This window comes from Neodiprion lecontei, chromosome 2 (genome assembly GCF_021901455.1).
Source record: "Neodiprion lecontei isolate iyNeoLeco1 chromosome 2, iyNeoLeco1.1, whole genome shotgun sequence".
Taxonomy (NCBI): Eukaryota; Metazoa; Arthropoda; class Insecta; order Hymenoptera; family Diprionidae; genus Neodiprion; species Neodiprion lecontei.
In genome coordinates, this window is record NC_060261.1 from 35,157,768 (window position 1) to 35,168,299 (window position 10,532).

The following is a 10,532-nucleotide window of genomic DNA, read 5'->3' on the forward strand; positions in this document are numbered from 1 at the left end:
GACTTCATTTATTCCCGTGGATTCCGGACAAAACATTTTTGAACGGTTGTTAAATCGCACTACAGAAACGAACGAATCGTTGAATCGAAAATGTATATCAATGAAATTATGCTTTCAAACTTGACAGTGTGAGTAGACATTCTTTAAAATACCAAAGTGAAAAAATATGAGTATTTCTTTTTTCTTTTCTACTACTTCTTTTCGATTCTACTTTCTCGTTTTTCTCAGTACTACTTGAAAGTGGTAAATAAATACAATTTGAATATCGTCTTACGAATCTCCTATATTTCACGTTTTGCATGGGTTTGACAAATGTTACTCTATTTATAAATACATTACTGAATATGTACAAAGGAATTTTATGTTAGTTCAACAAAGTGGCGAGAGAAGAACATCTCGTTCGTTGTTCAACTCATTTTTAATACATCAATCTTCCAAATCATATAGCTACTGGATCAACAGACATGATTTCGATTTGACTTTTAGTACGACGAAAATGATCATTTAACAATAGGTTATCATCTGCACTTGTATAATAAAACTAAAATAGATATATACCGTTCACAGGTCATCAATTTTTCTTGGACTTTTGCTCCTGATTTATCCCTAAACTCTGTTCGTACTGTCTAATGATTTCTTGCTGTACCTCAGGCATGCACGGACTATATCTCGAATATTCCATCGTATATTCTCCTTTTCCCTGGGTGGATGAACGTAATTCTCCAATGTAGCCGAACATCTCGTTCAGCGGAACTTCAGCGTATAAGGTAAACCAACCCTCAATTCCGTCCGTTCCAGTTATTATACCATGTCTTTTACTGATTTGACTTATCAAAGCACCCTGAAAAGACAAAAATTATAATTAACTGCAAATCTTGCAGTATCGAATTGTAAAATAGGCACATTCAAATCTATAGAAATAAGTGAATCAACCTGAAATTCTTCGGGAGCGGTTACTTCTACAGCCATAATTGGCTCTAAGATTTGCCACACTCCGTTTTGGAAAACTTCCTTGACGGCACCACACGCTGCGAGCATGAAAGCCAGCTCGGATGAGTCAACAATATGATGACCTCCATCGATAAGCCGAAATTTGATTCCTGCCAATTTGTGGCCAGAGAGAAGACCTTTCTGAGCCATTGTTCGGAATCCTCTTTCGACACCAGGTACAAACTGTTTTGGGACATTAGTGCCCACTGTCTCATCAACAAATTCTAGAGTTGTGTTTGCGTGTGGTGGAAGTGGCTATTGACAATAAACCGCCGTTAGATCCTCCAGAGATATGAGTCTCTCTGAACATTTATAAAACAACATAGCAGTCTCACCTCCATTATGCCGATTACCCTAGCATACTGCCCAGCACCACCGGACTGTTTTTTATGAAGGTAATCGAACTCGCACGGACCAACTAATGTTTCTCTAAAGGCGACCTTTGGTTTCCCAAGAATTACAGGACATGAGTATTCACGTTCCATACGTTGTGCATAAATTTCTAAATGCAGTTCTCCCATACCGGAAACAATGGTTTCCTGAGGGAAAAACCGGAAAAGAAAGCCAAAAGTAATATTGCGTCTCTGTGAGTTTTGTTATTGTTAAGAAACCACAAGGGTTTACCTTGTTATCTGTATCATAATGAAATTGAAATGTGGGGTCTTCCTTCGTAAACCTGGCAACTGCCTTTGAAAAATTATCCCTATGTTTAGAATCGGCTGGTTGAATAGACATGGAAACAACAGGGTCTGGAATAAACATAGATTCCATTGACAGATCCAGTTGGGGATTCGTGACGAATGTATCTCCGGATGCACAATCTACCCCAAAGAGTGCGAATATGTCTCCAGCATATACTTCGTTAACATCTTCCATTTGATTTGCATGAAGTCTGACCAATCTTGAAGTTCGTATCTAAATTATTTATCGAATATTCGTTAGCATCATGTTCCGGGCTCTATGACTGACAATATCGATTATATACTTCTCTGACTTAAATAACATTATTACCTTTTTGCCTGATCTTTTGTTGAAAATATTGTCTCCTTTCACCAACTTTCCTTGGTAACACCGAAAATATGTTAGCTGTCCAAACCTTCCAGCTTCCAGCTTGAAGGCTAAACCAACGAACGAATCTTGCCCATCACGAGCTGGATTTAAAATAACAGTCTCTGGTTCCTCTCTAAAATAAAATTAGATATTAAGCAGACCTTGAGCAGATAAACCCTTATTCCTTAATCGTCTTTTCATTTAAATTTAAAATTCATTAACATGTATTTACCCTTTCTTCTCTCTTAATGCAACATTCTCCACTTCCCCAGGATTTGGTAAATAACTCAGCACAGCATCGAGAAGCGGTTGCACACCCTTGTTTTTTAATGCTGTTCCGACCAAAACTGGAGTGAATGTTCGTTTCAGACATGTACGTCGAATAGCACTGATTAGATCTTTCTCTGTAATTCCAGATTCATTCAAGAACAGTTCACCAATAGTATCGTCGACATTGCTCAAATGTTCTATGAGCTCTTGCCTCTTTGCGTCAGCCTCTATGTTATCACATGAAGAAAAAAAGCAGGTCATCATTTTAATGAGATGAATTTTGAAAAATTATATTGAAGCTTACATATGTAAAGTAGAAGTAGTGACGTACCTGCCCTCATGTCTTTGGGTATCTCATCCGTTCTAACAACATCACCATACTCTCCATCAAAGTAAACTGCCTTGTTAGCAACAAGATCTATGAGCCCCTTGGTTTCGTTCTCCAGTCCTATAGGCAGTTGGATGAAGGCGGCATTGTGCTTCAGTTTTGCTCTCATCTGAGACAAAACTCTGGCTGGATTTGCTCCCATTCTGTCCAATTTATTTATGAAAGCCAAACAAGGTACGTTGTATCTTTTCATTTGACGATTTACAGTTAAAGTTTGTGACTGTACCCCTCCAACGGCGCACAAGACCAAAACAGCCCCGTCTAAAACTCGAAGGGCTCTTTCCACCTCAACAGTAAAGTCCACATGTCCCGGAGTATCAATAATATTTATATTATAGTCTTTCCATACTGTGTATGTTGCTGCTGACTGTATCGTTATGCCCCGCTGTCGCTCAAGTTCCATACTGTCCATAGTTGCACCTACATTATCTTTACCCTTGACCTATCGTACACAGTGAAAGAAAAATTGAAACATCTCTTTCTTCAGTGCTGCTCAAACAAATTAAACGTACCTCATGCATTTTATCAATTCGTCCTGTGTAGTATAAAATTCGTTCTGTAAGTGTCGTTTTCCCAGAATCAATGTGGGCAGAAATACCGATGTTCCGAATTTTTTCCAATTCCTTGTGCTGGGCGTATTTTTCGTATGTTGCCATGTACGCAGACGGAACACGCTGTGGATTAATAATATAACGTGCTGAACTGCTGTGAGCATTTCCTAACCTCAAAAGACGGTGTGATCGGTGCGTTAACAGCAATTCTACTCACCTCAAAGATGTTGAACGGCAAGCCTGTTAGCCGGTTGAGTTTTAAATTACTGCGTAATAAGTTTAATATCGTCATGATTCAATTATTAAAATTCTTCACCAAACAAAAAAATGATCTCCGAGTATGAATGGAGTGATTAACCGGCTAACATTGCAATGTAGCAAACGGAGCAGACTACGGATATGTACGGAAACAGATTTTCGACCAATTAGAATTTCGCCATCGCCTAACTAGTTAAACTCCGCCTATTATTCGACATCCTCGCCTATGGGAGCGGCATCTGACAACGAACATATTTTCAAGCTCAACTGAACGAAACTTTCAAAAAAATAGCACATGTCGAACGACCAGGTAAACATTAACGTATGTGAGGAATAAATGAGCGATAAAACGAGCAAGGGTGTTCCGTTGTAAACGTCCAGATACAACGTAGTTTCACGTGATACATCATGGAGAAAAAACTTACACCCAGGCGCACTAGCTCCCCAGGTTCGTACATATAATTTTGCATCCGACCATACCGTAGACTTTAACAACCTCTTTTTCTCACCGTGTAGTTCGGCCAGAAACCTCACCTGCTGTCACAAAGAATGACTCGTTCCTGGAGGATATGGACCTTTTTTCCCATAATCGTAATATTTATATATCTGAGAGAGAAGACGATCGCTTTATAACTAAGAGAACGTCGTCACCTTGCACTGTGCCTTTTGCAACAGTGATAGAAGACGGCTTTGGCCAACGAAGCAGCAAGGTCTCTAATCCTGTAAAAGCACCTGTGACCTCGGTTACTAAAACTTTGAAAACGGTACGCAAATCTGGCCGACAAGAAATCGGAAGCGGTGATGGGTTGCAGCAAGAAAATTCTCAGGTGGGCACAACGACCCGAGAATCCAAAGTGTTACAAGAAAACAAACTAAAAAGTAAGGATAATAGAGTGCGATTAAGACGCAGTGAACCAAAGGCTCCAGAGTGCCAAAATAGGACGCAAAATGAACTCAGTAAATCCCAGCAGGACCGAAAATCCCTTGTAAAAGAACGAAGCCGGCGTTCCGGAAGCTGCAAAGAAACTGATTGTAGTTCTAATACTTCTGAGGAGCAGAGGCAGCCATCCAATTTATCGAGACAATCAAACTCTCAGCTGGAAACAAGTAAGGATCACCATCGTCGTTCAGATGGAGCTCAGAAGCTGGATGGTAGAGATATTCCAGAATCTGTTGCTCTGCTGAGCGCAATAAAGGAAATTATCAGTACATACACCAAAGAGGAAGGAAACAAGATCAATCGAGTTCTGAACGAGCTTCATATCCTGAGTCAGGCCAGCCTAATAAAAAATTTGATGTTTCAAACCGACGAGATAAGAAAAGACCTGCAGCTAGGTGGAAATATGGGACAATTGCGCACATTGATGAATGAAAACGAAATACTGAAGGAGAATTTTGCTTTATTAAAGCTGAAATATGAGGATGTACAGCGAAGATTGGAGGAGACTGAACGTATTAAAGAAGAAAATGCTGCGTTGAAACTGAAGTTGCAGGAACTCTTGAATCGCAAGTCTAGCTGAAATGATATCCAATCTTTTTTCTCACTTTCGAAAATTCTACCGTATTTGAAATCTCGCTGCCGACCGTGATGTATTGTAATTTTACTTATAATAAGGTGAAACTGTATTCGCGTTTCGCGTTACTATTTACACAATTATTACGACTATTCCTCTTATCGTTACAAGTATATATTATTTCTCTTGATCTTCGCAATTCGAGCTAGCTTCAAATTTTTGTATCAATAAAATATTTTTGTACTTATTATAATATCGATCCTGAATTGATCTCGTTTCACGTGAAAGTTGTATAACTTTTTCGCGTTTACTGTAATTACAAGTCCACAGCTTCCGAGGGTGTTGATCCGGTTGTGGAAAGTTTATGAATGTTATATATATATATGTATTTACATATATATATGTATAACAAAATACTCTCTGTCACAAACATTGAACTTTACATCCTTTGAACCTAATCATCCTAAGATGATAAACTCATTAAGTTTTGTGCTCTGTTACATCTGACCCAATTGATAATCTCATCATATAAAACATTCGGACATTTGCTTCTGCAACAGCTTCCTCAATCGTACCGTCGACTGAAAAATAAAATCGTACCATCGTATTACCTACGACGATAAAATTATTACGTAAACAGATATTCGGCATACAGCCGATTGATAATCAACTGGAAACGTATTTTCCAAAACCGTTTGAATAGAGTAAATCTGTAATTATTCGTTGCATTCATAATGAACTGCATCAGCATCCGTACGTATGCTCATCACACCCACGTTAAAATGAAAAGATTTGTTCAACGCGGCTGTTAGTTGGGATAACACAATCTCTCTCTCTCTCTCTCTCTCCATCCATCCATTTAGCCGCCTCGATGTTTTTTCCTCCCGCGCGTCGCAGGAAGAGGCTGCTGCACAAAAGAGCCGCAAACAGCCACGAAGCCGGAGCGAGCCGACGTCGCGGCGTATCCCCGGCAGCCGTGGCGCGTTCGCGAGGCGCAGGGCGTCGGGGTGCCGCGGAGGTGAGGGTGAGGTCAGCGCGCGAATCTGAACAGAGTGAGAGAGAGAGCGAGGAGAAGCGGGGAGAGGAGAGACCGTAGGAGAGACTCAGAGAGAGCCACCGAGGCAGGCGAGCGTGCAGAAGAGAGCCGACTCTTCTCCGACACTCGTTCATTCCGGAGAAGTCGCGGGTCACCCTGAAATTAATACGCGTACTCCTTGGTTAATTGATAAAAGAGACGGGTAGCGGCGAAAGTTACCCACTCGCAAACAGTTTTGGAACGATGGCGCGTCTACACGCCGTCAAACTCGCAGCAGCGACGATCCTCATCGTCGTTTCTCTCACCACCGTACAGGTACAGTCGAAATTCTTCCATAACTGATGCTCTTTACACAAAAGTATGCGTCATTCGAACACGATAGTAGAACCCCTTGGCCCGTTATGCGTTTAAATTTCCTTTATTAAAACCGGTCAAATACAAATGCATTTTAAATCAAGTTCTCGCTCTTTGCCGATCTAACAAAGATTTCGAATTCCCGTTTAACGCGTTGTCAATATTCAACAGATTCCCGCGCTGATCAAAATCGCGCCGCCACCTCGAAATACATACTCGGGTCATTTTCATTGGCTTTGTCATTTGCGCTTCAAGTATAATATACATACGTATATTAGCAGAGTGTAAAGTTTGATCATTTTTATATATCACGTTATCGTATACACACGATTCAGCATCAAACTTTTAATTATTACGTGCTTCGGTTGTACTTGGAACATGTGATTTAAATGCAGAGCATACCGAAACCGAAGGGCCTTTTAAGGGATACGCACGTACTGAACCTCCACGTCGCACGCAATCGGCTTATTCGTATAACGCTGTAAGAATAGTTATATTTCATCCATGATTTCAACAAATGGGACAAAGTGCAGAAACCGCCGATTGAATCTATTAGGGTCGATTATAGCTACTCTAGGCGAGGGGGCCACGGCGAGGAGCGTCGATAGAGGAGAAACTAATGCAGAAGCCCGTAGAATTATACCAACTCGGTCCTGTAAACCTGCCCTGTATTTTGTACGTATGTGATAGGTAAAAAAATGACGGGAAACACGTACGAGAACTTTGATAGTAGAAAACAGAGCTCACGCTATACCTGGAATCTCTAAGTATTCGATAGGATTTATTTCGAGGTGAAGGTTTCACCCACCAAACTTCAACAATACTACGCGGAATTTCCAAGCTTTCGAGGGCACTTGAGACAGGGCAACAGGCGACGCGGAAAAACCAATTTGGAAGCCGTGGAAAACTGACAGTGAAAAAGACCTCGTGAACTCGTAACTTTAGTGAGATGCCCGAATCTCGACCGATCGCGACCTCAAGACCTGTCAAATAACTTTGTGGCAAATTTAATCCTCGCGTACCTGAAATCAGATTAGCGAGAGAAATGCGAAGGGAATTCCTAGGAGGTGGACCTTGCAAAGTCGTATTGGGGCTTCTTCGCTGAATATATCGGGCACACGTAAATGGATCGAGAGAGAGACAGAAAGAGAGAGAGTAAAAAAAGAAAGAAAAAATTCGTAAATCATGATTAAAATGTTGAAGGAATGTTGTTAAACACTGAGGGACAGACAAGGCGATACCGGATCGAGCCAAACAAAACGGAACTTGTGAAATGATTCCAGGCTATGAGCGGGGGCGTGTAATGTAATATAATAATGTAATAGAATGTGTTAGAGCGGAATATAACGGGACGAGATTTGATGACGCTCATGCCACGTATAATAAAAGGTTGATAGCTAGATAACTGCGCTCAGTCAGCCAAGTTGCCATAATCGCACATCTGAAACCTTACCATAGCGGCAGCCTCTGTGTTGCGCAAATATGCGCAGCAGTAGTGCTAGCAGGATGGACAATCTACATGTATAAGATATGACGTACGGCCTGTACACCCGGATGATTCTTATCTGCCAACGATTCTTCGTTCATTTTCCTACCCGCGTTGTCGCTAGGACTCGCCACTGTTAGCCAAAAACGACAAATTTTTCGAAATTCCGTTCAAGGGATTGCGATGATGATATTCACCGATCGCAAATGGCTGACTGTCCTGCTTCGCGACGGTGGGGTCAATTCGTTTAAGCCGAGCAAGTACGTTCTACATATTATACGCGATCTAAATTTATGTCGGCAACTCCTGAATGATAACACAGCAGCTAATAAACGGTCTTGCCTGTATCACTGATACACGCCGCCCATCGCCTTCGGTATATTACGATGTACAATATGTCAATGTTGTCTGAAATATCATTGTAAAAATAAAATTTGTATAATAAAAAAAAATAAAACACCCCCGTTCCAGGCTTCGAAGTTAGAGGTGACCAACAAGGTCTACTTTGACATAATGATCGACGACTACCCAGCGGGACGCATAGTCATCGGCCTGTTCGGAAATGTAGCGCCAAAGACCGTGAAGAATTTCCTTGCGATAGCAACGGAGGGTATAAACGGGAGGACGTACTCCGGTTCCAAGTTTCACCGAGTCATCAAGAAGTTTATGATCCAAGGTGAGCCAACCGGCCGCAATCATACCGCGGACGGGTGCCACATTGTGGAATTTTTGTTGCCAGATGTCTACTCGAGATCACTTCTTCATTCGGTTAATGTAGTTGCCGTTCCCTATCGATCGCAAATGAAATATGATATCAAAAGTCAGACGGTCGACCTCCAGTGGTCACGTTTTAAAACCATTTCAATTTCCGGGTGCCATGTATTTCTCTCCGACACCTTGACTCAGAAATTATTATCACACTGCAGGCGGAGATGTAGAAAAGGGAGATGGTTCTGGCTCGATAAGCATCTACGGAAAATACTTCGATGACGAGAACTTCGACCTGAAGCATACCGGACCCGGTTTCGTGAGCATGGCCAATGCCGGAAAGAACACGAACGGCTGCCAGTTCTTTATCACTACAACCGCCACTCCTTGGCTTGACGGGCATCACACCGTATTTGGAAAGGTAAGGGGGCGGGGAGCCAACGCTGCGCGTGATTTCATCAATTTCGACTGTAGAATCCGTTCGTTTCTAAATAATTTTTTCCTTTCTTTGAAACCGTAGGTAATCGAGGGCCAGGACGTTGTCCACAAAATAGAGCAAACGAAAACGGATACGGAAGATAAACCTGTCAGTCCTGTCGTGATTCTAGAGTCGGGGACTATCGCAGTGCCAGCGCCGTTTTTCATCTCGGACGATCCCTACGAGTAAATGAAAAAAAAAAAAAAAAATTACCAAATTCGTGGTATTAAATCCTCTTCCCATAGCGGTTATCCCTTTTACGAGAACCGCTTATGTATATACACAAACTCTACATCCCCGCCTAAAACCTTCAAGAATTTCCACGCGACATTGTGCCGCGACGCACCCTGCGCACCTTTATTGCTAAATCGACGCATTTACATAATTATCATACACACATGTATGTACACGAATCTGTGCATACGTACGTGTAACAAAACTGCCCCATCCCGTTTGCCTGCGTAGAAAAGATTAGTAAACGAAAACGAAATTTGCCTATTCTATTATTTTAATTTTTTTTTTTGTCATACTTCGGATTGAACGCAAAATAAATCTTTTTCAATCCGTTCTAATTCGATGTAGCGATTTTTCTCAACTGTAATCATTACCACCTTCCTCGTTCCGTAGTTCTTTGCCTACGTTATAATAATAGTACGTAGTTACAAATGAATAATAAAATTTTCGCCGTTTCATTCCATGGCTTGGAAGTTATTTTTGCACATACCATTCATCTAGAATTAGGTGTGGAATACATCAAACAGTAATTACCTGATTAGTGTGAACCGGCTGTGTAGTGGACGCAGATCAGAATAGATGAGATAGATGTAGACAATAATCATTCAACTACTATTATACATCTTTGTAGATGACTTTGTATTTATTGCTCCGGAAGTATTGTATTCGTAATTGATGCACATTATACGTACAATAAATTATTTCCTATTCATAAAGCATCATCCCTATTGCTTGCCAATTTTTACACTCATCGTTGTTGCAAGAATGTATCTACGTGTACTCGTTTTTACACCAGTGAATTTGAACAGCAAAAATGTCTTTTGAACAGTATTTGGGGCTGGTTCCGAGCCACAGCTATACCGCTCAGCTTCAGCTTTACCATTCTCGGTTTCTTTCACTGGATGATGAAACAGCTGGACATCTAGGCTTACGATTAGAAAGGGTCAAGAGCCTACATAGACCAAGCAAATTATTATGTAAGTTTGTAAATGTATATCGAGTAATACTGGCTTTTGAGGCCGACTACACACAAGTCAAACTGTGATCATCTGGTTCAAGTCCACAGAGCCGCTACTGCTGTTCCATATTCATAAGCTTTATAAATGTATAATAAATTACGTATAGATGTATAGATATATTTCTTACTGAATGTAAAAAAGTACGAAGAAAAAAGGCATGCAGATTGTAAAACGTTTGGTAAAACGTTTCTCGTCG

General features: G+C 41.0%; 3 protein-coding genes across 3 annotated transcripts; 2 read left to right on the forward strand and 1 right to left on the reverse strand.

Annotated features, from left to right (window-relative positions):
* Positions 1-263: 263 nt before the first annotated feature.
* On the reverse strand, positions 264-3,634 carry LOC107217724 (elongation factor G, mitochondrial). The gene is made up of 9 exons (XM_015655365.2): positions 3,467-3,634; positions 3,211-3,372; positions 2,642-3,140; positions 2,273-2,537; positions 2,002-2,173; positions 1,615-1,905; positions 1,326-1,529; positions 934-1,245; positions 264-841 (listed from the first exon to the last, which is right to left on the reverse strand). Exons 1-9 carry the CDS (start codon positions 3,539-3,541, stop codon positions 572-574), a joined length of 2,250 nt encoding a protein of 749 aa, XP_015510851.1. The 5' UTR covers positions 3,542-3,634; the 3' UTR covers positions 264-571.
* Positions 3,635-3,711: 77 nt separating this feature from the next.
* On the forward strand, positions 3,712-5,357 carry LOC107217706. The gene is made up of 2 exons (XM_015655339.2): positions 3,712-3,955; positions 4,024-5,357. Exons 1-2 carry the CDS (start codon positions 3,916-3,918, stop codon positions 5,025-5,027), a joined length of 1,044 nt encoding a protein of 347 aa, XP_015510825.1. The 5' UTR covers positions 3,712-3,915; the 3' UTR covers positions 5,028-5,357.
* A 763-nt stretch (positions 5,358-6,120) lies between these two features.
* On the forward strand, positions 6,121-10,447 carry LOC107217722 (peptidyl-prolyl cis-trans isomerase B). The gene is made up of 5 exons (XM_015655363.2): positions 6,121-6,372; positions 8,369-8,573; positions 8,824-9,026; positions 9,126-9,268; positions 10,147-10,447. The coding sequence occupies exons 1-5, from the start codon at positions 6,301-6,303 to the stop codon at positions 10,241-10,243; spliced, it is 720 nt and encodes a 239-aa protein (XP_015510849.1). The 5' UTR covers positions 6,121-6,300; the 3' UTR covers positions 10,244-10,447.
* Positions 10,448-10,532: the final 85 nt, after the last annotated feature.